We start from the raw sequence: 26,474 nt of genomic DNA, 5'->3' as shown, positions 1-26,474 counted from the left end.
TCGGAGCCCACTTTGGATCCTCTGTCCCCCTCTCTCTCTTCACCTTCCCCTCTCACACTCTCTCTCTTTCTCAAAAATAAATAAACATTAAAAAAAAAAAAAAAAAGAACTTATGACCACATCTGGTTTAGCTACTGTGCAGTTTTGTGGGGAACTGTGCTCTGTCATCTGGAGAACTGGCCCCTGGTTCCTAAAGAAGGCAGAAGGACACATCGTGGGTGAGGGGTACACAGGACCTCTACGTTTTTTGCAACTTCCTTGGAGTCTATAATTATTTCAAAATAAAAATTCAAATGAAAAGTAAGGACACATGTGATCATGGCTGCCACTCTTAGGTCTGGCACTCAGAGACTGACCACCCTCTTTTTGAGTCCTAAGACTCATCCCTGACTGGTCACCTAGGACTGCCATCTGTCCTAGGCTGGCAGCTGTGGGCAAGGGGGAATCCTTATCCTCTGAGGAGTTGGCCCAGGGCCAAGCAGGTGGGTATTCCCAAAGATGCCAGGTTCCACCTGGGTCTGTGGTTTGGGCCCCGGGGGCAGGACAATGTAATTTCATAAGCTCCCACAGCCTCTGGGATGGGACTGGCTCTACCCTGTGTGGTGGACAAGGTGAGTCCTCAGGACACAGGGGTTCCTGCCAGCACTCTGTGGGCAGGAAGCCCATTCAGGCAGCCACACTGGGGGGGATGGGGCCTGAGGTTTGGGACATCTAGAGAGCCACAGGAGACCATCGCCTCCAGTCCACATGGATCCCTCCCTTCCTTCCTCAAGAAAGATACCTGCTCTCACAGAGGCCAAATAGACCCAGGAGTTCTGTCCCACTTTGCCTGTGACTTACAGCTGCCAGAACCATTCAGGATGGTCTGGAGGCAGGACTAGCAGGACTAAGCCGGCTCAGTCTAGTTTTACTTTCACTTTCATTTCCCCTGAAATGACGGAGGAGCCAGGAAGAAAGCTGTGACTGGTATCGTCCTTCAGTCCCGTAGACAAAGTGCCTGTGTGCACTAGCCACAGTGAGGCACTGGCCTCTGCTAGCACAGCCTCCCACGCAGCGACCGCGTCTATAAGCGCTGCAGCCTGTTGTCCAGCCGCAGGATGGCTGTCCCGGAGACCTCCAAGATGCTGGATAAGGAGCGATACTCACGGCAGCTGTGAGGCCCGAGGTGGGGAAGGGAATGGGGTGGCTTTCTGACTTCTGGTCGCCGATCGCCTACCTTCTTTTTCCCCATCCGCAGGTATGTGCTGGACTTGCCGGCCATGCAGAAGATTCAGGGAGCGAAGGTCCTGCTGTCAGGCCTTCAGGGCCTGGGGGCTGAGGTGGCCAAAAACCTGGTCCTGATGGGTGTGGGCAGCCTCACTCTGCATGACCCCCACCCTACCTGTTGGTCTGACCTGGCTGCCCAGGTGAGGGTCAGCCGGGGTGGTGGGGTGGGTGGCTATGCTTCCCAGACCAAGAACCCAAGAGAAATCTCCGTGCTCAAGCCAGACTACTGTGTCCCTCTCTAGTTTTTCCTCTCAGAGCAGGACTTGGAAAGAAGCAGGGCTGAGGCATCTCAAGAACTTGTGTCTAAGCTTAACAGAGCTGTCCAGGTATGCATCCACACAGGTGACATCACCGAGGAGCTGCTGCTGGACTTCCAGGTACCCTCCCTGCCCCCCTCTCCGTGTGAGCCCAGTCCCTTCCTCTAGCCCTGAGCTGAGCAGCGGTTCTGGCCCTGCTGATCACGGGGTCCATCCAGGTAGTGGTGCTGACCACCTCGAAGCTGGAGGAGCAGCTGAAGTTGGGCACTTTATGCCACAAGCTCGGAGTCTGCTTTCTGGTGGCCGATACCCGGGGCCTTGTGGGGTGAGCAAGGCTACCTGCCTGGCCTACCACATCACAGGCAGCAACTGGTCCCAGTGCTATTCCTAGCTCCAGGCTTGCTCCAGTGCCCCTCCACCCAGCCCCAGGCCTGTCCCAGCATCCCCTTCTGGTTCTGGTCCCCAGTCCCACCCCTCTGCTTCTTCCACCCCAGCCTCCAGACCCGCTCAGTAAGTCCCTCAAACTCTAGCTTCCAAGCCTCTCCCAGTATCCCTTCCCAGTGCTGGCTCTCTGAGCTTGCCCTAGTGTCTCCCACGCTTCACCACAAGCATGGCGATTAACCACTGAGCCGTCTCAGTGACCCCTGCCACCACACCACAGGCAGTTGTTCTGTGACTTTGGTGAGGACTTCACTGTGCAGGATCCTACAGAGGCAGAACCCCTGACAGCTGCTATCCAGCACATCTCCCAGGTGGGTGTTGAAGTGTGGGTGCTCACCTGCTGACCAAGGAGGGCACCCCTGAACCAAGCCTCCTCTTCTCTAGGGCTCCCCTGGAATTCTTACTCTGAAAAAAGAGGCCCACAACTTCTGCGATGGGGATTTGGTGACTTTCTCGGGCATTAAGGGCATGGTGGAGCTCAATGGCTGTGATCCCCGGCCTATCCACGTGCACGGTAAGCCAACCCTCTCCACTTCCAGGCCTAGCACCCAAGCCCCAACTGGGGGCACACACAGCCTGGCTCTGGTCCTTGGGGGTAGGTTCTCTTCCACCTTCCTCAGCATGGAGCAAGGTCAAGGACACAGATGCAAGACAGGATAGACTATAAAGAACTACTCCGGTTCAGAGATCATACTGACGAGGCTGGATCTCCCCTAGGGGACAGAACCTTGGAGATTGGGGACACAGCAAATTTCTCCTGTTACTTGAGTGGTGGGACTGTCACTGAGGTCAAGAGGCCCAAGACTGTGAGCCATGTGAGTGCAAGTGCATCTGAAGTAGGGGAGCTTGGGAGCCTCAAGGGGCCCACAGTCTTCTGAACCTGACCCTGAGCTAAGTACCTGCTACAGAAGCCCCTGGATGTAGCTCTGCTCCAGCCCCGTGTGGTGGCCCAGAGTTCCCAGGAAGCTCGCCGCGCCCGCTGCCTACATCAGGCCTTCCGTGCCCTGCACCAGTTCCAGCACCTCAATGGCCGCCTGCCCCGGCCCTGGGATCCTGTGAGTGGCCCCTCTGCTCTTTCTTGAGCCTCTGTCTTATTGGGGTCTCACCTGCCAGGAGGCAACAATGATTATCTCACAGACCCAAGTTATAATCCCAGAGGCATTTTCCCACTTACATATAGGAAATGATAACACTGTCTCTAGGCCAGAGAGAGGGTCCCTGAAAGTACCAGGCACAAAGGCTGGGGACCCCGCCACCTCCTAACCACTCAGTTCTAAGGTGAAATCTCTACCCGTGTTGGTGAAGCCCTCAAGGGCATTGTCTAGGCGTTCTCTGGTGGGGCCGCACAGTCTGGCAACTGGTTTGGGCCTTCACACTTAGGCTCTGCTTCCACTTCTCTGGAAATGGGGGGTGGCTGCATGAAGGGTTTGAGCAGGGAATGGAGCTCAGGCCAGGGCTGCCGTGCCCACAGAGTTCTACCCCACAGGTTGACGCAGAGATGGTGGTGGGCCTGGCCCAGTCCCTGGAACCACTGAAAGGTACAGAAGGAGAGCCGCTGGAAGAGCCTCTGGATGAGGCTCTCGTGCAGACAGTCGCCCTGAGTAGTGCTGGTGGCTTGAGCCCCATGGCAGCCATGTTGGGTGCGGTGGCCGCCCAGGAAGTGCTGAAAGTGAGCACAGGCACAGGCAGGGTGGGACTGGGAAGGGTGTGGAGGTAAGTGTGGGTGCCAGAGAGTGCCCAGTACCAGACAGTGGCCTTGGAGGCTTCGCCAATCTGGTGAAGCCCAGCCAGGATCCTAGGGGCTCTGGAACTGGCAGGAGTCCCTACACTAAAATGCTGGCCTCTAGGCAATCTCCGGGAAGTTCATGCCCCTGGACCAGTGGCTTTACTTTGATGCCCTCGATTGCCTTCCAGAAGACGGGGAGCCCCATCCCAAACCAGAGGACTGTGCTCCGGTAAGAACCTGGGGTAGGGGTGCAAGCTTTCTCCAAATTCAGAACTAGGGAAGGAACAGGAAGAACAATCCAGAGATCCTGACCTGGAAAAGTTAGCGTTAGACGGAGACACAGCACAGGCCAGTGGCCATCACTGACCCCTGTCTGTGTCTTCTAGAGACATTGTCGCTATGATGGGCAAATTGCAGTGTTTGGGGCTGGTTTTCAGGAGAAGCTGAGCCGCCAGCACTACCTCCTGGTGAGCTTTGTGGTCCAGTTGGGAGATGTCTGTGGGAGGGCCAGGCCAGGCCCTCTGGCTAAGGCTGCTCCTGCTGGCAGGTGGGTGCTGGAGCTATCGGTTGTGAGTTGCTCAAAGGTTTTGCCCTAGTGGGCCTCGGGGCTGGCGCCAGCGGGGGAGTGACTGTTGCCGACATGGACCACATAGAGCGCTCCAATCTCAGCCGTCAGTTCCTCTTCAGGACCCAGGACATTGGTGTGAGTGCCGGCCCCTACCCACGCCTAGCATCCTGGACAGTCCTCCCACAGTGCCCCCCAACACCTCCAGCATCTTCCTGCTCTCTTTTCAGAGGCCTAAGGCAGAGGTAGCTGCAGAGGCTGCTCGCCGCCTGAACTCAGACTTGCAGGTGACCCCACTCATCTACCCACTGGATCCCACTACAGAGCACATCTATGGGAACAACTTCTTCTCCCGTGTGGACGGTGTGGCTGCTGCCCTGGACAGTTTCCAGGCCCGTAAGCACTCGCCCTTGAAACTCAGCCCCTTGGTCAAGGCAGTGCCAGCCCCACTCCTGACCCTCTGCCCCTCTTGCTAGGGCGCTATGTGGCTGCTCGCTGCACCCACTATCTGAAGCCACTGCTGGAGGCGGGGACACATGGTACCTTGGGACATGCTTCAGTGTTCATGCCGTGTGTGACTGAGACCTACAGAGCCCCTGCCTCAGCTATAGCTTCTGAGAATGCTACCTACCCTGTCTGCACCCTGCGGCACTTCCCCAGCACAGTCGAGCACACCGTGCAGGTAGGACGCACCCCAGAAAGCCCTAGCCCACCCAGCTCAGTCCTCAGCTGTAGACTGATTCCCCGTGTGACACCTCATGGTTCCTCTCTCCCCCACAGTGGGCCCGGGATGAGTTTGAGGGGCTCTTCCGTCTGTCTGCTGAGACCATCAACCGCCACCAACAGTAAGGCCACCAAGAGGGGTGGACGGGAGGGGCGCCTGGGTGGCTCAGTCGGTTAAGCATCCGACTCTTGTTTTTGCTCAGGTCATGATCTCATGGATCTTGAGTTGGGGCCCCTTGTTGGGCTCTGTGCTGACAGCATAGAACCCACTTGGTATCCTCTCTCTCCCTCTCTCTCTCTGCCCCTCCCGTGTACTCTCTCTCTCTCTCAAAATAAATAACTTAAAAAAATAAAAAAATAAAAAAAGAGGGGTGGACGGGAGCCCTCTAGCACCAGAGGGCTACCCCTAGCTAGCCCCTAGTACCAGAATCTTCAGGGCTTTAGCCTCGAAACCCTTCCTCTGTCCGCAGGGCACCCACTTCTCTGGCAGAACCAGATGGGCTAAAGGTGCTGACCCTGCTGCAGGAGGTGCTGGGTGTCCTAAGAGAGCGTCCACAGACCTGGCAAGACTGTGTGGTGTGGGCTCTTGGCCACTGGCAACTATGCTTCCATGATGGCATCATGCAGCTCCTGAATCGTTTCCCACCTGATAAAGTGGGTAGCTAGGGATTGGGAGGCTGAGGGCTCAGGGGAACCAGACCGAGCCCAGCAGCCTCCATTTCCTTAGGTGCTTGAGGATGGAACTCTTTTCTGGTCAGGTTCCAAACAGTGTCCGCGGCCCTTGCAGTTTGATGCCAGCCAAGTAAGTGGGGTCCCTTAGGAACCCCAAGATGGGGATGTGACCCCTCAGAGCAGAAGTGGGCCCCTGTTCTTCAGAGATAAGCAGATGCTGAGGGAGATTGCTGTGTTTGTGCGCATGTGGGTGTCCACGTGTGACACAGAGGCAGACATTCAAACAGATCCACAAATGGGTGGTGACCCCTACCCCATGTACCTGTACATGCTCGCTCTACCCATGCATCTTCCCATGCTCTTGCTCTGACTGCAGGACACACACCTCCTCTATGTGCTGGCGGCCGCTAACTTGTATGCCCAGATGCATGGACTGTCTGGCTCACGGGACCAGACTGCACTCAGGGAACTACTGAAGTTGCTGCCACTGCCCGTCCCCCAGAACCTGGTCCCCATCTTTCCTAACGACCTGGAGCTAGCTCGGGCTTCTGCTGAGTTTGGTGAGGCTCCTGACCTCTGGCCCCCTATGCTGCCATCCAAAGGCATAGCCCTGTCCTCAGCTTATGCTGCAGAAGGAAGATGGGGCCTGGGGACCCTGCAGCCAAATCACTATCTCTCAGGCCCTCTGATTTTGCTTCTCTCAAGGCTTGGGCTCATCCTCTAGCCCCTCAGTAGGCACTCTCCCTGCTACCCATACCCCTGCACCTCTATTCCCATGGCAGATTCTCAGCAACCCCCCCCCCCCAAACCTAGTTATGTTCCCCAGGTGAGGACGGAGATAATTGGTACACGCATGCAGGCACACATACACACACAAGTAGGGCTGGGGCTGCTTGAGAGGAGACTGCACTATCATTCAGGGGGTCTCCCTGAAAGTGGCAAGTTTAGTCTTAGGAGAGACCAAGAATAGGCACCAGGCTCCAGGGAGAACACAGAAGGTAGGGGCTAAGAACTACCCCCTTCCTCTCACAGGCCCTGAGCAATTGAAGAAACTGCACAAAGTCCTGGAAGTCTGGAGTGGGAGCCCTCCCCTCGAGCCCCTGAAGTTTGAGAAGGTGGGAGTCCAAGTAGGGGTGAAGGGACAAGTTGGGGAAGATTGTTGGGGAAGTTCAAGAGCTAGGAAAGTAGCTTTGAAGTCCCTTGGCCTGAATCCTCCTCCCAGCAGGACCCCAAAAGCAGATCACCTTCCCTGAGCCTCAGCTTCCTTACCTGATAAGTGGGGAGATGTAAGCATCCATCCCACAGAATTATGGGAAGACCTGTACAGTGACACGTGGTCAGCCATGGCTAGGGACTCTGGGGCAGTGTTAACATGACTGTGACTTGGGCCTCACAGGACAATGATAGCAACTTCCATGTGGACTTTGTGGCAGCGGCAGCAAGCCTGCGAGCTCAGAACTATGGGATCCCCCCTGCCAACCACGCCCAGGTAACCCTGCCCTTTGGGGCTCAGGCCTAGAGGTGGAGGTCAAACCCTAGCCCTACACCTTGGGCACAGACCAAATCTCTTGTCCTTGGCAGAGCAAGCGAATTGTGGGCCAGATTATTCCAGCCATTGTCACCACTACAGCAGCTGTGGCTGGCTTGGTGGGCCTGGAGCTGTATAAGGTGGTGAATGGGCCACGGCCCCTCAGTGCTTTTCGCCACAGCCACCTGCATCTGGCTGAAAACCGCTTTAGCCGCTGGGTGCCTTGCGCCCCAGCCATCCAGAAGGTGAGCCCTTGACACCCCCCCCACACACACTCACACATACACACACACACAAACACACACACACACACACACACACACACACGCGAGGCCTGGGTTCTCCTTGCACCTACCAAAATAGGCTCTACTCTGGCTTTGGGTTTGTACCAGAACCCAGACTCTGGGGAGTCCTTAAGACTCCCTCCAGCCCCCTTCCTGCTGTGAAGCCAGACTGGGACCTGTCAGACACAGGAAGCAGCCGTCAGCCACCCCCACCCCCATCCCTCCACAGCCCGGGTCTGGGGGAGCTGCAGCTTTAACTCATTAGTGGAGCCAGATATCCCTCACAGCCTCCACCAGCCCTAAGGGGGAGGTGGTAGGGAGGGAGGACTAGAGCCCTAGCCCCAAACAGAGCCTAACTTCAGCCTGCATGGCATGGGGATCCTGGCCCACACTCTCCAAGCTGAGTTAAAGGCCACTGAGCTCACCAGTTGCGGTGGGGGGGGGGGGGGGGGGGAGGGTTGTGTGCGTCTAAGTGCACAGGGGTCTGGGCATCCCTGGCCCTGAGGTTTGTGGCCATGGAGGGAGGATGCTGGCACATCTGTGTGCCAGATGGGAGTACAGGACTCTTCTTCAATGTGGGCTTGCATGGGTGTGCATGTGAGTACACATGCAGGCATTTCCAGGCTTGTGTCCATGTGTGTTCCTTCGAGTGCAGGGCTGTGGATGCCCCTGGCTGTGTGCCCAGGCTAGGCAGTAGTTAGTTGGCATTTTCTTGGGGCACAGGAGAGGGGGTGGAGAGAATACCCTCACCAAGGGAGAGGGGAGAGGTCATGGGCCAGCACTGGGCTTTTGCTGGGGTCCCTCAGGGCACAGTACACAGAGCCCCTTTGTGAAAGGCTTCTAGCACATAAGCTGCCTTTGTCTGCGGTAGAGGGGGAGGGAGCAAGGGAGGATCCCCCCCAACTCACCTCTGGCCTCATCTCAGCTTGACCCCACTGTGCTTTCTGGAGGCGGGGGTCTGTCCTGGCTGCCTTGCCACCCTCAGCTCCAGTCACCAGAATCCCAAGATTTTTGAAATGGGGAAGGAAAGGGGACAGGAAGAGGAGGCCCTTGCAGACTGTGTCCCTGCTGGGGTCTCAGCCAGTGGGGCCCTAGTGGTCATTGTGCCCCTTGATACTCTGTGCCCACATAGCCCAAGGCCCTGGCAATACAGGATGAGGGGGCAGGATGTACCCCCCAGCTTCCAGCCTTGCATTTGAGGATGAAGCTGCTTTATCGGAGACTGCAGCGGCCCTGCTCCTGTTTCCTCAGGAAGCAACGCCCCCCTACACACACACACACATACAACCAGCCTGTGTGATGGATTGCCTGTTTCCCTGTGCGGGGGCCCCATAGCCCCATTTCCTGTGCTGGCCCCAGCATAGGCGGGGAGGGTACTGAGACTCTGGGCCCAGATCCCACCTTCCAACCCCCCGCCCCGGGGCTTCTGCTTCCTGCCTCTAGTCCAGCTCCTCCCCTAGGAAAGGGGCCATCAGCTGCTGGTAATGGGTAGGGGGAGGGTGTGTGTGAGAAGCTTCTCATTCCTCCCCCCACCATCCCCAGTGCCATCACCTGACATGGACCTGGACCTGTTGGGACCGCCTGAAGGTGCCTGCTGGGCAGCCAGAAAGGACCCTGAAGTCGTTGCTGGCCCATCTCCAGGTGAGCCCCATTCCTCCTCCTCGCCTTCAGTCTTGGCCCAGCCTGGTCTAGCTGGCACTTGACCTGACTCTCTCTAGGAACGGTATGGGCTGAGGGTGAAGATGCTGTTGCACGGCAAGGCCCTACTCTACTCAGCAGGATGGTCACCTGAAAAGCAGGCCCAGCACCTGGCCCTTAGGTGAGCCTGCACCTGGCTTTAGCCAGGACTTGTTCTGTCCCTGGAGGTTGGAGGTGGGAGACATGATGAAGTCTTTCCTCCTCCCAACCCCATTTGGGCCTCTCACACCCTCCTGAAGCTTTCTTTTGCCAAATGGAGCCGGCAAATGGGCTGGGGGTGGGGTGAGGGCTGAAAGCCTGAGGAGGGGCCTCCAAGCTGACTGCTTGGCCGGCCCCATTAGCTCCTCCACACCCCCATTAGCTCCTCCACACCCTGTTAAGCCCCCCTTTCACGGCCCACTCCCAGGGGACTCACAGCTTCCTGCCTCCTGCCCGCCCTGCCTGCTGCTCCTAAAATAGTTTCAGATGTTTCCTGTCTTAAGCTGCTCCTGCCCCTGGCTTGGGCTCCTTATGACCCATCAGCACCCCCTGGTCCATGTCAGGTCACTCTGCCTACCACTGCTCACCTACCCAATCTCTCCCAACCTCTTTCCCCCCACCCCACACTACCAGGGTGACCAAACTGGTGCAGCAGGTGACAAGCCGGATGCTTGAGCCTGGGCAGCGGATGCTGGTGCTGGAGCTCAGCTGTGAGGGTGAGGAGGAGGACACTACCTTCCCACCCTTGCACTATGAGCTGTGACAAGGCAGCAGCCCTATCACCTGGCTCTATCGAGCCCTGCATCCTGAGCCCACAGTAGGCACTCAATAAATGCTTGTTGAAGGAGGGTGTAAGTGGAGAGGATGGATGGCAAAACATGGGGCAGTAATGCACAGGGTGGGTGATGTGGGCATGACAGGGACCCCTGCAGGAAAGGAAAAGGCTCTTTAGCTTCACCTGCCTGGGCTGCGCCTCAAAGGGCTGGGGCCACCTCCTAGAGCCTCAGGGGTATGGAACCAGGATAGACCAGAGAAAGGCCTTTATTGTCCCAGGCTGGAGGGCAGGGTCAGAGGTAGCTGACATCATTGCAGATGATGGGTTGGCGGCTTCGGCAGCTCATGAGGGCTGCAAATTGTGAGACATCTGCAGGCAGTTCAGGTTCCGGGCGAGGTGGGCATGACAGTCGCTTTCCTGCCATAGTAGCCCTGCGTGCCCTGGCCAGCTGGCGCCGCAGCTGCTCAGAGAGCCCAAGCAGGAACTGAGGGGGCCGAGCACGGGCACGGGGACCACCACCATCATCCCCCTCACCTGCTGCCTCTGGTAGCTCCATCCAGTTGTGCACCAAGTCAGCAAAGCAGTTGTCGCCCAGCACTAGGGGCTGACGACTGCGACCTCTGTTCAGCAGGGCTGCAGTCCAGTCTTCAGCTTCCAAGCCCCGCCAGTGCTCCAGGCAAGCGTCTGGTGTAGACTTGGGCCGTGGTCGACGGGCAGGTGGTGCACCGGCCACAGGGGCCCTGCTAGGCAGGGGAATGCCACTGGCCGAGAGGCGCTGTCTATGGGGGGGCCATGCTGGGGGTGTTGGGTGCTGGAGTACAGGCAGCTCATCCTCTCTCCATGTGCTGCCCGACACCTCAGAGAAGCCAGAGTCCCAGTCCAGGACATGCTCCCTTGGGCTCCCCAAGGCAATACCCTTGTCTCCTGTCACCATACCTTCTTCCTCTTCCACACAGCCGACTGAGTCCTCTTCCAAGGCATCTGAGGCCCTGAGTCCATGGCTAAGCCAAACACCTGGGCCAGGTTTGGGGGATGGTGGAAGGGGGCCAGACATGGGGGGTGAGCCAGTGTCCCGGCCACACAGCTGTGGAAGAAGAGAGGGCCCAAGTTGGAAGGGTAGTGCTTGTCACCCCTGCCTACCTAGCCAGACTAGTCCCAAAGCAGAAGGCCCAGGAGGACTGGATAGGCCTGCAGGCCTGGGCAGCAAGGCCTCTAGTGGGCACAGGGCCGGCATGGGGGCGCTGGCACACGTAGCTCGTGTGACTCGCGTCAGCCGACCTGGTGGCAGTCCGGCAGGCTGCAGCACGCAGAGCTGGGCAAGTCGGTACCCGCCACCAGGGAGGGAGGCAGGGTTGTGGGCCCGCCTGCATCGGGAAGTAAGTCCTGTTCAGGGCTGGGGGTGGGGGAGCACCCCCTGTTTCCTGAGGGATTCAGCTCCCCAAAGCTCACAGCGTCTTTCAGAGAAAGAGCACTTGCCAGGTGGGAGGCAGAAGAAGTACAGGTCAGCCTGGGGTAGAAGGCATCCATAGCAGCTCTAGCACCTCTTTAGTCCCTCGCAGCCCCCTGCTCAGCCCCAAAATAAATTTCTCCCCGCCACCTCCCTCCGCCGCCCCAGCAGCTTGGCCAGCTGGGCGGCTGTTACTTGATGCCCAGGGCAGCCCCTAACAGTCCGAAACCTGATGCGGGCCATCTGGGCCATCTGCGCCTCCCCGCCCCCATCCCGCCTTGGATGGGCACTCGGGACGGCCCCCTACCCGTGTGTCGTTCGGGCCGGACGGCAGCTGGGCACCCCACACGCGTCCTCACAAGCCACACCCGCTCCCAAGTCTCACCAGTTCCCAGCGGAGCTGGCTCAGGAAGCTGTCAAGCCGGGCGCTGTGCATGCCCGTGCCGGAGCCCCCGCCAGGCCTGCCAGTTCCTCTTCGAACTCCAGCGGGACCGGCGCGGAACGGGCCCAGCGGGCCGGCCAGCGGCACCCTGGCCCTCTGACTGGCGCCGCGGCTCCTCGCTCTCTGTAGCTCCCGCCGCCGCCACCGCCCCAACATCTGGCAGCCGCGCCCCGCCCCTGGTGCTGCAGCCAATGGGGCCGGGGAGGGACTGAAGTGGTCCCGCCCCTCGGGCACTGACGGGTGGATGTGCCTGACGCCCACTCCCCACTCCCCGCGAGCTCTGGGGGCGAGGGGCTGGGTTGTGTCTCGAAGCCGGGCGGGTCTGGCCTAGGACTTCCCGACCACCCTGGGCGGTTCAGCTCACTCCAGGTTCGCTGCTTCACCTAGGACAAGTCACTTCCCCACAGTAGCCTCAGCTTCCCGGTTTTTCCCGGGATAGAACTGCAGTCCCTCCCGCAGGGGGCCTCAAGAGCTCGCGGATCCGGTGGCTACGCCCACGTGAGGACAGAGCGCCCCCAGCCGTCGATCTAGCAGTGTTGTGGCCCATTCCGGGCGCGACCTACTGTATTCGGTCCTGAAACCGGCCTCGACAGACCCTGGAAGTGATGGGAGGGTCCGGCCCCAATGAGGACTCCAGGAGCTCTGGACCTTGAGGCAGCACAGAGAAGGGGCTTCAGCCAAAGCCCAGCCCGCACCCTCTCGGTCCTGCATCTGGGCCAAGCAAGGCGGGGCCGCCCTCTAGTGGGGAGGGCTCGGTTAGCCGCGATTCCTGCCGCAACATCCGCATTCCCTCTGCCCGCACCACTAGCCTACGGAGAGTGAGAGCAGGAGGGTTAGGGCGGCGCTCTCTGCCCAGAATGGTCCGAGTCCGTTCCTGGAGACCACTCCAGGATCCAAGGCTAGGTTCGAGGATACAGTCTAACTTGAGACAAGACTAATCAATAGACAGAAAAATACCGGAAATGGGGGGCAGACGGGCTTGTTTGGGAGAGGGGACTCAGAGGAGGCAGCATTCTGTATGTGATCTGAGTGAGCCATCATGGGAGATAAAGAAGAGGGGTATTCTAGGGGAACCTGGGTGGCTCAGTCGGCTGAGGGTCTGACTCTTGACTTTGATTCAGGTCATGATCTCACGGTTTGGCCATGGGGCTCTGCGCTGACAGCGTACTACTGCCTGCTTGGGATTCTGTCTCCCTCTCTCTTTACCCCTCCCCCAATTGCTCTCTATATCTCTATTAAAATAAATAAAAATACACTTAAAAAAAAGAGGGGTATTCTAGGCAGATGGATCAGCCAGTTAAAGGCCCGGACAAGAGAGGATTTCGACAGGGCTTAAGACAAAGAAGGACCAAGTGTCTAGACAGTGGTAGTTGGGGGAATGAGGAGATCAGCAAAACCAGTCTCCTAGCGGCCTTAGAAAGAAATATAGGGATTTGTTTGTGGTGCGATGGGGGAGCACTGGGACTTTTGAGCAGGGAATGACCTGGGCTGGCTCCTGTTTAGATAATCCCATCTGCTTTAGGAGAACCACTCTGTAATCAGAGTGGAGGCTCCTGCCCTCATCCACCAAGAGAAGGGAGGGCCTGGGTCTGCGTGGGGCTGGGGCACAGAAGGGGGTGAATTTGGGGTATGTTCTGGAGTTAATATCAAGTTTTGCTGATGTATGAATATGAATAGGGAAAGAGGAGCATCTAGCATGACTCCTAGATTTCTGGCCTGAACAACTGGTTGGATGGAATTGCTGTGAATTGATCCAGGAAAGACTGGAGAAGAACGGGTTTGGGGAGGAAAACCAAATGATTATTTGTGGACATGTGACCCTTGAGATGCCTGTTAGACATCCTATATGAGATGCCAGGTCAGCCACTGGGTGACTCTGGAATTTGGGAGAGAAATCAGCACTGAAGCCTTAGATCTGGGAGGCAAAGTGAGTGGATGGTATTTAAGGCCATTGACTTGGAGATGGGAGAAGTGAGTATAGACAGAGGAGGGCAGCAGTCAGGACTGAGTCCTGGAACACTCCTCTGGGTGGTAGTAGGAAAGCAGAACCAGCAAAGGAGCTAAGCAGGAGCAGCTGGGGAGGTGGGAGGAAACAGAGTGTGGGCACTTTAGGAGCCAAGGGAGCAAGTGTCAAATGCTACCAAGGAGATAAGATTGGAGAATGAATTGCTGAAGCTGGTAGTATGCAGGTCTCTGAGGACTCCAACAGGGCAGTTTCATGAAGGGAGAGACGAACTTGATGATAGTGGGCAGAAGCAAGTGAGAGATGAAGAATTGGAAAGAGCAAGTGTAAACAACTTTTTAAAAATTGACATATAAATTTGGGGCATCTGGGTGGCTCAGTCTGTTAAATGTCTGACTCTTGGTTTTGGCCTAGGTCATGATCTCACAGGTTTATGAGTTTGAGCCCCACATCAGGCTCTGGGCTGACAGTGCGGAGCCTGCTTGGGATGTTCTCTCTCTTCTCTTTCTGCCCCTCTTCTCTCTCTCTCTTTCTCTCTCTCAGAATAAATGAACTTTAAAAAATAAAAAAAAATTAAAAATTGACATATAGCATAAATATAACAATTGGACAACTCTCAAAGGTACAGCTCAATAAATTAAAAAAAATTTTTTACATTTATTTATTTTTGAGAGACAGAAAGAGGCAGAGCATAAGTGGGGAGGCAGAGAGAGAATGAGACATAGAATCTGAAGCAGGCTCCAGGCTCTGAGCTGTCAGCAGAGAGCCCGACGTGGGGCTCAAACTCACAAACCGCGAGATCATGACCTGAGCTGGAGTCAGATGCTTAACTGACTGAGTCACCCAGGCACCCCTCAATAAATGTTTTTTAAAGTTTATTTATTTATTTTGAGAGACACAGAGACAGCACAAGTGGAGGGAGGGGCAGAGAGAGAGAGAGAGAGAGAGAGAGAATCCCAAGCAGGCTCCATGATGGCAACACAGAGCCTGATGCACGGCTCAAACCCACAAAGCCATGAGATCATGACCTGAGCCTAACCAAGAGTTGGACACTTAACCGGCTAAGCCACCCAGGCGCCCCCAGCTCAATAAATGTTAAAGTCTGTAGACACTTATGCATCTGTCACCTAGATCAAGGTAGAAACTGTCCCCAGCTCCTCCAAGAGGCCACTTTGTGCCCCCTCCAGTTGATATCCCCCCCCCCCACATAACCACTAATTTGATTTATATCACCAAGGATTCTTTTTGCTTCTTGAATGTAGACAACTTTTAAGAGATTTTGTTGATGGCTGGGCTCAGATTTTGTAGACAGATAATGTTTTAATGGTGAGGGGAAGTGGGCAACTGGGGTTTGGACTCTGTGGGGTAGCAAATCCTGAGCCCAGTTTTCCTGGGTGCTGTGCTTGTGCTGTCTCCAAGGACTGCATGACTGAGACTTACTTCCCTGAACCTCAGTTTCCCTACCTGAAGTTTGATCCTTTTCCTCTAACATTTCCTTTGGGTTGTAGTAAGAACGGGGGATTCATCAGAAGCAGTGAAACCTGGGGTTGTCCAGACCTCTTAATGCCTGTCTGGAGTCTAGAGCTCAAGTCACCAGGGATGGGCGGAGCTAGAATCTGGGAGGCTCAGGAGTGCAGCCTGCCCAGCTGTGTTTAAGCGACTCTCACCTGACAACGGGGTGAGCCTGACAAACACGGCTGGTCTTCTGGAGTCTCCTCTGCTGTCTGCGTCTTGAGGCCACTATGGCACTGCTCAGGATCCTGGCGCTTCTGCTTGCTCTGACGGTCTCTGGTGAGGAGCTGGTGGGTGGGGGAACCCCAGTTCTCACGCCCACCCCCTCCCCCCATTCCACACTGGAGTGGAATTGTGACCCTTCTTGGATAAGCTACCATGGAGTGCAGGGGCTGGGGGAGAGCAAGGGAAAAGGGCAAAGATCTAACTCCCTGACCCTCATTTCTTATCATGGCTGCTTCCTCAACCAAGTGCTCACGTCTGTGAAATGAGCTGTGCCATTGTTGGATATGGGGGACAAGGAAGAGTTTTGGCTGCTTGGCCCCTAGATGTGACCAGGCCCTGAGGGAGAAGGTCAGGACTATGCTTGTGTGTGTGTGTGGGGGGGACCTCCAGTCTGAATTGTCTCTTCCTCACAGAACTCCACTGCCTGCCCTGGTTCATAAATGTCTCTGAGAGCCAGGGACCCGGCACCATCCTTCAGTCCTTCTCCTTCAACTGCACTTCTCACATGCCCACCCTGCAGTTGGTCCATGTGCAGCCACCCACCACCTTCTTCAACCCACCCAGCCTGACCAGGTGGCAGGGGATCTATGTGGGCATGGTAGGGTCATGGGCACAGATGGGAGCCATGGGGGAACACGGGCAGTCCCTAAATTCACAAAGCCACAGGCAGTATAGGGGGGTGGAGAGCCTACAGTGCCACATGCACTGCCTACCTGCCACAGGTGACCTTAAGCAGCTCGGCCCGGCTGGATGCTCTATCGGTGAATCACTATAAGCTGCAGCTGCGGTTCACATGTGGCAACCATGTGATGGAGGGACCACTCTCTGTGGATGTGCAGCGGGACCCTGGTCATAGTGCATGTACTGGCCGATTTGCCAGCCCAGGTGAGGCCAGGGGCAGCAGGCAGGGGGTGGGCAGGCATGGCCTGAACAGAGCCTCCCTGACCTCTCCTCTGGCTAGCTGGAGAAATCATTCAGGTTCTGGAAACAGTCACACCTGGGGCCAGACTGTACACTCTGCTGCTGCCAGGCCTGGAAGTCCAGCGTGCCCAGGTGAGCCCAGCACATAGGTAGTGGGGGACAGAATGAGGGAGGCACATGGGGAGACCAAACTGGGCCCCTTCTTGTCCCAGCCCCTCTCTAGCCACTCACCCCCCCACCCCCCACCGCCCAGCAGAGGAACACTTTAGTGTCAGCTAAGCCTCTGCGTGATGTATGTTCTTGGAGAGAGCCGCTGTTGGCTGCCCATCCCCAAAGACCATGGCTGTTCCTATAAGGACATCTCAGGGGCTTGTGTTCTTTCATGTTCTCTGTGTGTACTGAATTCTCCCTGAAAATTGTGTTACTTTTGTAATCCCCAAAATAAATGCAGTTTAAAAAGCAAAATAATTGGTTTAAAACCAGAGAAGATTGAGGATCGGGGCCAAGGGTGGAGGTTGGGGACCCACCCTGTATCGGGGTATGGGAGGGTTTGGTGTGGACAGGTACTTGCTAGGTTGCTGGGGGATTTTGGCAGGGATGCTGTGGGGCACTGGGGGCTGAGACTGGGGCTTCTAGCATCTCTGTCCTGTCAGATAAATATCATCAGTGCCCAGGACCCTCCATACTTTCCTGGACCTTTCTCCATCAATGGTCAAGGTTGGCTGCTGGTGCCATCCCAGGGCCTCAAAGGCCAGGCTGAAAAGGTGAGCATGACTTGGGACCTGGGGATACCCATGGATGGGGCGCACAATGGACAGAGCCACCACTTCCTGGAGGTTTGTTTGTTCTTGGCCTCCTAGATTTTGCTGCCTCGTGTTCAGACATAGCCACCTGTACATGCTGCCACATGATGGCTATTCTCCCACATTTGCCTGGTTCTGTGATGGGTTCTGGAGTTCCAGAAAGAAAAGGGAGCCCCTCATGCCTCTAATAGAATTGAGAATGTTCAAAACATTCACACAGGAAGAGAAAGTTCTGGGTAAAGTGGCTAGTACAGTCTGGAGAAGGCTAGAGAAATTCCTTCGTTGTTATTATTTTTTTAAACATTAAGAGTTTTGTCGGGGTGCCTGGGTGGCTCAGTCGGTTGAGCGTCCGACTTCAGCTCAGGTCATGAGCTTGTGAGTTCGGGCCCTGCGTCGGGCTCTGTGCTGACAGCTCGGAGCCTGGAGCCTGCTTCGGATTCTGTGTGTGTGTCTCTCTCTGCCCCTAACCCACTCGCATTCTGTCTCTGTCTCTCTAAAAAAAAATAAACATTAAAAAAATTAAACATTAAAAGTTTTGTTTTTGTTTTTTGCTTTTGAAGTTTATTTATTTTGAGAAAGAGTGTGAGCAGGGGCGGGGCAGAGGGAGAGAGAGCGAGAAAGAATCCCAAGAAGGCTCTGCACTGTCAGAGCAGAGCCAGATGCAGGGCTTGAACTCACGAACCAACCCGTGAGATCATGACCTGAGCTGAAATCAAGAGTCAGATGCCTAACCAACTGATCCACCCAGGAGTCCTGAGAAATTCTTTCTTTAAAATTTCCATGCCTTTTTTTAAAAAAAGTTTATTTGTTTTGAGAGAAAAAGTGCAAGTGGGAAAGGAGAAGACAGAGAGGGAGAGAGAGAATCCCAAGCAGGCTCTGCACTGTCAGCACAGAGCCCTATGCAGGGCTCAAACTCATGAGTTGTGAGATCATAACCTGAGCCAAAATCAAGAGTCCAATGCTTAATCTACTGAGCCACCCAGGTGCCCTGAGAAGTTCCTTCTTTAAAATTCCATGTTTTAGTGACTGGCTCTTAGTAACTCTAAATGATGTTTCATTGTGAATAACTCAGATATCACACTTCTTTGGGCTGTTTGCATCCTAAAGGAAATATTTATGGCCCCAAGAATGGGACTTAAAGGAGTGCCTGTAAGCATAGAGATCATAGGGTGGGAGTGGGAGCTCCTTGTGGAGGGCCCTAGGTTGGGGGGGGGGCGGTTGCTATTTGAAGGGACGACTGGGCATAGACATACAGGTATACACACACTGTAGTTCCCTTACTGTTCTGTGTGCACTGCAGGTCTTCCAGCTTCAGATTTTGGTGACTTTTGGACAAAATCGAAGCTGCCTTGGGATGCTCAAGGTGAAAGTTTTGCCTGTTCCCTCCAGCCTGATCTCTTTCCTGTAAGGCTCCCCTACCCTGAGTACAGTGAAGGAGACATGGCCTAGCCCCAGGGAATTGGGAGTGAGGTTAAGGGGTGGGGTTGCTGGGGTGTCCCCAGCTAGCTCGGGTATGAGGGAAGCCCCGGGGGAGGGGCACGCCGGCAGGGCCAGGGGTGGCGGGAGAGGGCATAGCTAGTTTCCCCCTTTTGGTCCAGGAAGCAAGCCTCGAATATCACCATCCTGGAGGACCTGCCCCCCGGGGGTAAGGTGGTTCAGGTCCGGGCCCGGGGCTTCGACGTGCGCTACGAAATCCTCTCCCCGGTGCCCTGCCCCCTCTTCTCCATCGGACGTGGTGAGGGGCATAGTGGGGAGCGGTGCGGGATGCCTCCCAGGCTGGTCCACAGTGATCCGCACTACCTCCTCGCCCTGCTGAGGAACGGGGCTGAAACCCAGGCAGACACGGGCGCGGTGCCGTTTGGGGGCCGGGCTAGAATTAGAGGCGAGCCTTGGAGGAGGCAGCAGGGGTGGCCAGACTCAGCCCCCTCCCGCTGAGGGTGGATTAGGTGTGAGGGTGGGGACCAAACCGACCTGGGGGCGGGTCTAAACTCAGCATTCCCCGCCCCTACCCCGCCCAGCCGACGGTGTGATTCGCACCACCGCGCCTCTGGAGTTAGCGCAGGCCCCGGGCGCGGCGGTCACTAGACTGCGAGTGAAGGCCTACGAACGGCTCAGGCCGTGGGCCAGCGTGGAGCTCGAGCTCACGGTGAACGTGCGCTCGGTCAACCGCTGGCCTCCGCGCTGCCTCCCAGCGATGCTGGTGTGAGTATACAGGAACCTTACGTAAGCTATAGGGGTGAGAACCATGGTTCTCCTGGTCCAGACTGACTTTTGCCCTGCCGCCGGCATTCTGCTCCCAGGACTCAAATCCCCGAGACCACGCCGGTGGGCACCGTGCTGAACACCTTCACTTGTGCTGATCCAGACTCTCCCGGCTCCATCCTCGACTACCAGCTGCAGTTCCACAGCCCTCCTGGCTCAGCTAGCCTCTGCCTTCGAGACAGGGTTCTGGAGGTGCCCAGTCCCCGCCTCCTGACCCACATGCAGGGTGCTGGGGACTGTAAGGTGGAGGGGTCGGGGGGCAAAGGTCTGTGGGAGCTGAGACCATTGCCCTGAGGGAGATGGTGGTGGAGCCAATCTGCACCCACAGAGCTGGAAAGCAGAGGCTCAGGGTTGACCATGTGTGGTTGCCCTGACCTGAGGTGGCCCAGTGTGGCTCTAGACTTTTCCAGGCCTTGACTCAGCCTCACTCTGTGGCCCCTCTGGCCAGGTGAATGCCACACTGGACTGTGACGCTCGTGGGGCCTGCTTTCAGCATGCAGCCTCCATCCTGGTGCTCGATGGTGGTCAGCCCCTGATGACCAGTGAGTAACCATACCCAGGCCTGGACATCCAGGACAGGGCTGTTCTGTACCTCTCTCCCCATCCTTAAGATAGGGTCACCTCTCCTCCCACAGAAATCAATAGGGCACAGTTGTCTCCCTAGGGTGGGACATATGTCTCCTTTCCTAGACACCTCCCCACCCAGGGAGGAATGGCTATTGTTCGTCCTCCTTCCAGACCCTCTCCCTCCTTGAACCCCCAGGGCAGGGCCATGTCTCCCTCCTTAGACCCTAGAGAATGGCTGGGAACCCCATGCCAGCTCCTTGACTGTCAAATGGCCTCCAGCTGAGGTGCCAGTACTGGTGATGGTGACTCCTGTGAACGAGTTCTCCCCAGCCTGTGTCCCACACAAGTTCCGGATCCGGGAAGATGCAGGGCCCCACACTCTGCTGGGCTCTGTGGTGGGCATGGACAAGGATTACCCACACAACAACATTGAGTACTACATCTCTGGCGGGCCTACCATCTTTTCTGTGGACCGTCTCAGTGGTACTCCCACCCCAGGGCTGGGATGGAGGGTTGGAACCAGAGTTGACTCTGCAGGCTGAGGCTGTAGGCATCTCTTTTAGGGGAGGTTCATCTCCTGGGATCTTTGGACTATGAGCTGCAGACATTATACAGGCTCAATGTCCTGCTGATTGACCATGGCCAAGACCAGGACCCCACTCACCACCGCTCTGGTTCCTGTACAATTACCATTGAGGTTGAGGTAATTGAGCCCCAAGGCCTTGGGAAAAATTGGAAAGTGTTCACATCTTCCTCTAGCATTCTGCTTTTCCACCCTGTGCCTAAGTTTCCTCCGTTAGTTGGTTGAAGAGGGATGGTGCCTCATTATGGAAACCTTTGGAGCCTGTTGTCTGACACCCAGGCTCTGGAGGAGACTGAGGGGCTGGCCTGAGGATTTGGGGTGACCTGGCTCTATTCCTGCAGGATGTGAACGATCATGCCCCGGAGTGTCAGCCTCCATTTCAGGAACTCACCATCTACGCTCTCCTGGGCCATAGTGTGGAGGTGACCAAGGTGTCATGTTGGGTTCCTCAGGAGCCACAGCGTCTGGCCTTCTCCTACAGCATTGTGGGAGGTGAGGATCATGGGGGCCACCAGGCTGTTGGGGAAGGAGCAGGCCAAGGCCAACAACGGTCCCCTTCTTCTGCTTTCAGGGAATAGTCAGAGCCGATTCAGCCTGCAAGGAGCCACCCTGGTGTACAACAACATCTTGTTGGGGCCTCTCTGGCCAGAGCAGTTCTATACTTATGAGCTGTTGATCCGTGTGGCCGATGCAGGTCCCTCCATCCCCCACCTCAGTACCACAGCCACAGTCAGTGTGCATCTAATTCCCTGGAGTGCCAGCACAGTGGCCACCCGCACCCACAGATCCACAGTGAGGGGGGGTCCTTGGGACCTTGGGGGGTAGGACGAAAGGATCTTGAAGGGCAAGGAGATCCAGTTTCCCCAAGTGGAACTATGGGGGAAGGCATTCCAGAGGGAACCGTTGAACATAAGGAGCCTGGCAATACAGAAGAGCAACTCTGGGGTGTGGGGTAGCCCAACCTTTGGAGTGATTTGAAGGCTGGATGATCATTTTGCCAGGGCTGTGGCCCCCATTTCAGGTGCCTTCAGTGATGACACCCCTGCTTGTGACCGACACAGAGGCTTTCTGGCAGCCGGAGCCCTGGTTTGTGGTGGTGCTGACAGTGACCAGCGCCCTCTTTGTCTTGGCTCTGGGCTGGCTCCTCCTCAGGCTCTTCCAGGGGTAGGGTTCTTATTCCTGGGCTCTTGCCCCAGCCCATTAATGGACCTCATCTGTGATAGGTGCTTTCACCAAGATTTGGTGACAATGCCCAAGTTGATGAGCAGGCAAACTGCTATTAATGGGGGCTGCTCTCCCTCCAGAGGTCATCAGGTTAGAGGCAGAGAGGCACTGGGGGGAAATTGTCTCCATTGTTGGCACAGCTTGGTCTTGGAATGGAGTGGGTATGGATGAGACCCAGTGCTCGACACTCAGAGTCTATCATGCACTGGGCATTTGCCCCTATTCCTGACCCCTATCCTCCACTTGACACTTGTTCTGCCCCTAAGGGTGAGTTTTTTATGGGCGCAGGACTGACCAGGGGAAGGTGGGGTAACAATGTAGGCATTGCATATGGACATCGGCTATCTCCAGTATACAGGGGCAGATGGATGGTGCTGGTTCCTGGAGTCAGCAGGTCTGCAGCCCTCACTGCTTGGTCCCTCCTCCTGTCATTTTAGGTTGGTCCAGATGCATCAGACACCAAGCAAACCAGCCCAGGCTTTGCTACTAAACGGGTCAGTTTCCTTTGCATACCTCTATGCCTGAGAGTCCATCTCTTAAATTCAGCCTGGGGCCAAGAGCCTTATCCTGTATTCGTGCTTTTACTTTGCCCCAGCATCCAGGGAACTGAGGAGTCCATTCAGGGGTTCACGGAGGCACCGAGAATGGAGATGTCCCAGGCACCCAGCAGTGTTGACCTGAGCTTGGTATGTCAACCATCCTGTATAGGGGGCACTGGGCTGCTCTAGAGGACTCCCCTCCCAAGCCTGCCTCCTTCCTTGTGGCTGGCTACCTCTGTGGTAGAGCCCATGCCAGCACCATCAGAGTGGAGGAGGGAGGTGGGCTCCTGACCCCTATGGGAGCAGACCTCCACCTGCTCCTGGGGGCAGGGCTCAACTCATTACCCCCTCTCATTCTTCCCATCAGCAGCACTTTGATGGCAGAGCACAGGACTCCCGTGAGTCCCCCTTTTCCCAAACTACTCTTCACCTGGGTCCACTTTCTCTCCTTACCCCATCTCAGTGTCTCCTCCTACCACCAGGCATCCACTATCTACTCTTTCCCTGAATGGGGTCTGTTCTCACCCCAATGTTTCTCAAACATCTGTTGGGCCAGAAGGTGACTCAGACCTGGTCTGGTTCCTGCCCATGGCAGAAGCAGTGGTGAGGGGAAAGGCCCCCAGATATTACATTGTCATCAGTGATTTATGGCAGATTAATCTGGCACTGGGCTTAGGGAAGCTGGTGTTCAGTTTGGGGAAATCAAGGATGCTTCCTGTGCATTTGAGCTAGACCTCACAGGATTGCTGAGAAAGGAGGGAAGGGACAAGTTGGATCAAGCAGAAGGAGGGTCTCACCAAGGGTTCTGGAATGTCTTCCCCTACCTTTAAGGGAAGGAGGCTGTTCTGCTGAGTCCAGCAGTGCCCTCTCTCCCTCCTGACCATTTGAACTCAGGCACAGGCAGAGATTACCTGTTCAACACACTCACAGGAGCCCGGCGCTGGCTCTGAAGCCAAGAAGCTGCTTCACTATTTGTGGAATTTTTTCTTCCCATGATCATGCTGCTGAGTTTTTAAGTTGATTCAATAATAAACAAAATTACAAAAGAAGAGTCCCAGCCTTGAAAACCATCTGTGGGAGAGGCTCTGGGATCTGAGCTTCCTTGTTCTCACTTGGAGAGTGCCTTGCCTTCTGGGAAGGCTCTAGGGAGTAGTAAGTTTAATTTAGTTTTGTTTTTTTAATTTTTTAAATGTTTATTTATTTTGGAGAGAGAGACAGAGTGTGAGTGGGGGAGGAGCAGAGAGAGAGGGAGACACAGAATCTGAAGCAGGCTCCAGGCTCTGAGCTGTCAGCACAGAGCACAGAGCCTGATGCAGGGCTCAAACTCACAAATGGTGAGATCATGACCTGAGCTGAAGCCGGACGCTTACCGACTGAGCCACCCAGGCACCCCAAGATTAGTTTTCTTTTAAGAAGGCATCGTATGATGCTCTGACTGATCATGATTAATGCAGAGGTAAGAGGCTGTTATCCTTGTGACAGAGGCCTCCAATCAGCCTGTTCCTTCAAAGACCACCTGCTCTAGCAGATGGGGAGGGCCCAGGAACTTCCTTTTCCCACTGAAAGGAATACATTGTTGCTGTTTGAAGGCCCCCCGCCAACCTCTAGGGCTCTGCCAACTGTGTGTGGTTTTCTTGGGAAGGATCTGAACTTTTGCACTGAGGTGAGGGTTGGTGCAGACTTGAGACCCTTGTGGCATGGATGGCTATGAGGGATTGATGGTAGCCCCCTTCAGACGGGATATTCCTATTTCTTCCTGATCTCTTTCTTCTGGTGTCTTGGCCCTTATCCCTCCCTATGCTGAGCTGAGCTGTTGCACTTAGCCAGGTGGCCTGCAATAACGTGCAGGAGGGCAGGTTCTGTTGGATGCAGTGCTAGCTCATTCCCCTTGCCCAGCCTCAGATCAGGTCTCAGGTTATTGCCAGCTCTCCAAGAGGACCTGCTGTCTGGGTAGAGGCTACCTTTCCTGAGGTATCCCTAAGTTCTTTCAATCTTCTCCCCCATGTCAAGTCTGTGGACCTGAACCCTCTCAGGGTAATGGAGGACCTCCTTTCCTGAGCCAGTTATGGTGTCCCAGTCAGGGAAAAAGCCAAGTGTCTTCTGTGGGAAAAGTATGCTTCATGGTGTTCCCCCAAAAGTGAGGGTGTTAGAGCTTGCCCAGGACAACCTGAGAGCAGGCTGTTGCTGGAAGTGTTACAGGCAGACTTTTCTGAGCACTTACCCTGCTCTAAGGGCTCATTTGTTATCTTTGTTTTACAGATGGGGCAACTAAGCCTCAAAAGTCACATAACTAGCTAGTTCTGGCACTTGATGTGGGTCCAGGCTGTGTGATTTCATTTGAGTTCCTAACCCTGAAACCAAGCCCAGGGTTAGGTGCTCTGAATGGGGGGCCAGGGATAACCATTTTCCTGGGACTCCTAGCCTCTGAGATAGATCATGACAGTCCAGGGCAAAAGCTGTGCCACAGGTACTCAAAGACAAGATGCTCTAGGGGAGGAAGAGACGAGTTTCTGTTGTGTGCCAGGGCTTGTGCTGGGCACCGAACTCAAGGCAAAAGGACAAACGTGGGCAACGGGCCAGGGACTGCTTGGAGGAGCACACAGGGCTGCACCTCGCCATTGATGAGGGGCAAAGGTGGAGAAACCACTGGGAATAGGGAATTATACTCTGATGCCAGTAGGAGGAAGTATGAGATCCGGTGCCTCCATTTCCAGAAGGGGCGTGACCTTGGCCAGGCCTCCCCCTCTGCGCCTCAGTTTCCTCACCAGTGAACCTGGACAACAACCCCTCCCTTCCAGGATGGGTGACAAAAAAAAACATATAGCACACAGCAGGCACTCCCTAAGTGTGTGCGCGTGTATGAGAAGACGCCGTGGGCTCCCGCAAAAAGGCTACACACGCAAAAAGGCCAAGGGCGCTAGAGCCTCAGAATCGCCAGCAAAAGCTCTGCCTCCAGCGACTCCAGGAACGAGGCGCATGCGCCAAGCGATGCCGTCACAGTCACGTCCTGAAGCGATCGGCAAGGACCGTGAGAGGCAGGCTCTGATTGACAGGCCAGCCGACCTGTCAGCGAGAAGCACTCCCTTAGGCCTAGGACGAAGAGGCTGTTGACTGGGGATAGCCTCAGCCGGGGGCGGGTTCTTTGCCGTCCTGGTTACTATGACGCCCGGCCCCCGCCCCCTCGGCTGGCCGCCATCTTGTTGTTGATCCGTACCCAGTGGGCAGCGCCGGGAGCTGGACCGAGCGGCCGGTGCGGGGCCGCTACTGCGGGGCTCATCCACCTGCGCTGCCTGCCAGGGGCGGGCCGAAACCTGGAGGCCCGGGGGGCCCAGCTCCCGTGGGGAGCCGTGGGCGCCCACTGCCCGGGCTGGGCCGGTGAGTGACAGGAGCCGGGCCGAAAAACCGGCCTGACGCCGGCGGGGCTGGCGGCGGCGGGCGCGGGGTTGGAGCCGGCACGCCTGGGGCTGAGGCATCCGCCAAGCATCGCTCGAACAGTGCTCGAGCGCCCTGACCCGCCTCCCGTGGCGCCTCCCGGATACCGGCGCTGAGGCGGGTGGACAGCCTCGGGGTTGAGGTCTGAGCCCCGCGCCCGAAGGCCGGCCGGCGGGGTAGTGGGAAATTAGCTCCGCTGACCGGTACCGCTGAAACGTGTCCATTGCCAGCCTGATGCTCTCTGGGGTATTCTATTGCTGCCAAGTGAGAAGTACACTTACCTCTTTCTTAGATGTGGTTCCTGCAAGTGTTTTTCAGACTGCTTGGAAACTTAGACTAGACGAACCAGGCTAAAGCCCCCACGAACCCAGGCAGGCCAGTGTCACGGCCCTGTGATTCTGGCAGGGCTAAGGCCCTCTGCCAGGCTCCTGCCTCCTGTGCTCCTTGGAGCTCACTGTTTGCTTCTTCCTGAAGAGCCTGCTTAAATGTTCATGATGCCCGAGTTTTATTTTGGAACATAATTTCTTTGGTTTGTGACCATTTTTTGGTCTTGTGGTAAAGTCTTCTTTTGCTCTAGAAGAAAGTGAGTATTATGGTGATGACTTGGTTGATTTTATCTCCTGAAGAGGTATTCTGCCAG

At 56.1% G+C, this 26,474-nt stretch overlaps 4 protein-coding genes across 21 annotated transcripts in view; 3 read left to right on the top strand and 1 right to left on the bottom strand.

Moving 5' to 3' along the window:
* Positions 1-927: 927 nt before the first annotated feature.
* UBA7 (ubiquitin like modifier activating enzyme 7) lies at positions 928-9,987 on the top strand. Of its 6 annotated transcripts, XM_045496877.1 has the most exons (24): positions 928-1,153; positions 1,238-1,406; positions 1,509-1,643; positions 1,742-1,848; positions 2,185-2,275; positions 2,349-2,478; positions 2,682-2,779; positions 2,873-3,019; positions 3,451-3,633; positions 3,812-3,919; positions 4,077-4,157; positions 4,238-4,393; positions 4,486-4,651; positions 4,732-4,937; positions 5,036-5,100; positions 5,449-5,632; positions 5,706-5,780; positions 6,027-6,210; positions 6,683-6,765; positions 7,047-7,139; positions 7,232-7,423; positions 9,005-9,103; positions 9,181-9,281; positions 9,773-9,987. In XM_045496877.1, exons 1-24 carry the CDS (start codon positions 1,098-1,100, stop codon positions 9,900-9,902), a joined length of 3,039 nt encoding a protein of 1,012 aa, XP_045352833.1. In that variant the 5' UTR covers positions 928-1,097; the 3' UTR covers positions 9,903-9,987. The 6 variants fall into 6 exon arrangements, 4 of the variants coding, with proteins under 4 accessions (XP_045352833.1, XP_045352836.1, XP_045352834.1 ...); XM_045496880.1 differs by lacking the exon at positions 3,451-3,633; XM_045496878.1 differs by lacking the exon at positions 3,812-3,919.
* Positions 9,988-10,164: 177 nt separating this feature from the next.
* Positions 10,165-12,554, bottom strand: INKA1 (inka box actin regulator 1). Of its 3 annotated transcripts, none has more exons than XM_045496892.1 (2): positions 12,367-12,554; positions 10,165-10,998 (listed from the first exon to the last, which is right to left on the bottom strand). In XM_045496892.1, exon 2 carries the CDS (start codon positions 10,966-10,968, stop codon positions 10,207-10,209), a length of 762 nt encoding a protein of 253 aa, XP_045352848.1. In that variant the 5' UTR covers positions 10,969-10,998; positions 12,367-12,554; the 3' UTR covers positions 10,165-10,206. The 3 variants fall into 3 exon arrangements, with proteins under 3 accessions (XP_045352848.1, XP_045352846.1, XP_045352847.1); XM_045496890.1 differs by lacking the exon at positions 12,367-12,554 and adding an exon at positions 11,747-12,245; XM_045496891.1 differs by lacking the exon at positions 12,367-12,554 and adding an exon at positions 11,669-11,782.
* Positions 12,555-14,769: 2,215 nt separating this feature from the next.
* On the top strand, positions 14,770-23,451 carry CDHR4 (cadherin related family member 4). Of its 11 annotated transcripts, none has more exons than XM_045496886.1 (19): positions 14,770-15,557; positions 15,917-16,101; positions 16,226-16,388; positions 16,465-16,556; positions 17,078-17,188; positions 18,528-18,631; positions 18,826-18,962; positions 19,246-19,429; positions 19,528-19,681; positions 19,938-20,031; positions 20,336-20,539; positions 20,620-20,759; positions 20,981-21,131; positions 21,211-21,431; positions 21,661-21,803; positions 22,301-22,357; positions 22,459-22,549; positions 22,773-22,800; positions 23,297-23,451. In XM_045496886.1, exons 1-19 carry the CDS (start codon positions 15,509-15,511, stop codon positions 23,350-23,352), a joined length of 2,364 nt encoding a protein of 787 aa, XP_045352842.1. In that variant the 5' UTR covers positions 14,770-15,508; the 3' UTR covers positions 23,353-23,451. The 11 variants fall into 11 exon arrangements, 8 of the variants coding, with proteins under 8 accessions (XP_045352842.1, XP_045352841.1, XP_045352839.1 ...); XM_045496885.1 differs by having other exon boundaries at positions 22,770-22,800; XR_006716765.1 differs by lacking the exon at positions 21,661-21,803.
* A 2,124-nt stretch (positions 23,452-25,575) lies between these two features.
* Positions 25,576-26,474, top strand: part of IP6K1 (inositol hexakisphosphate kinase 1) — a 60,780-nt gene continuing 59,881 nt past the window's right edge. Inside the window, exon 1 of the mRNA XM_045496874.1 lies at positions 25,576-25,777. The gene's annotated coding sequence lies outside the window, so the exon portion shown is untranslated. The remainder of the gene's footprint in view (positions 25,778-26,474) is intronic.

This window comes from Leopardus geoffroyi, chromosome A2 (assembly GCF_018350155.1).
Source record: "Leopardus geoffroyi isolate Oge1 chromosome A2, O.geoffroyi_Oge1_pat1.0, whole genome shotgun sequence".
In the NCBI taxonomy this organism is placed as follows: Eukaryota; Metazoa; Chordata; class Mammalia; order Carnivora; family Felidae; genus Leopardus; species Leopardus geoffroyi.
This window is presented reverse-complemented; position numbering and strand designations above follow the sequence as displayed.

Bases quoted from the DNA above. Each gene is read 5' to 3' on its own strand.
- CDHR4 (XM_045496881.1), top strand. From the start codon at position 15,509: ATGGCACTGCTCAGGATCCTGGCGCTTCTGCTTGCTCTGACGGTCTCT. The intron at 19,430-19,527 runs GTGAGTATACAG...TTCTGCTCCCAG, and splicing joins TGCCTCCCAGCGATGCTGGT to GACTCAAATCCCCGAGACCA. The intron at 21,432-21,660 runs GTGAGGGGGGGT...CCCCCATTTCAG, and splicing joins CCCGCACCCACAGATCCACA to GTGCCTTCAGTGATGACACC.
- UBA7 (XM_045496877.1), top strand. From the start codon at position 1,098: ATGGCTGTCCCGGAGACCTCCAAGATGCTGGATAAGGAGCGATACTCA. The intron at 3,020-3,450 runs GTGAGTGGCCCC...TCTACCCCACAG, and splicing joins TGCCCCGGCCCTGGGATCCT to GTTGACGCAGAGATGGTGGT. The intron at 7,424-9,004 runs GTGAGCCCTTGA...CACCATCCCCAG, and splicing joins GCGCCCCAGCCATCCAGAAG to TGCCATCACCTGACATGGAC.
- INKA1 (XM_045496890.1), bottom strand. From the start codon at position 11,959: ATGTTGGGGCGGTGGCGGCGGCGGGAGCTACAGAGAGCGAGGAGCCGC. The intron at 10,999-11,746 runs GTGAGACTTGGG...CTTCTTCCACAG, and splicing joins GCCAGCTCCGCTGGGAACTG to CTGTGTGGCCGGGACACTGG.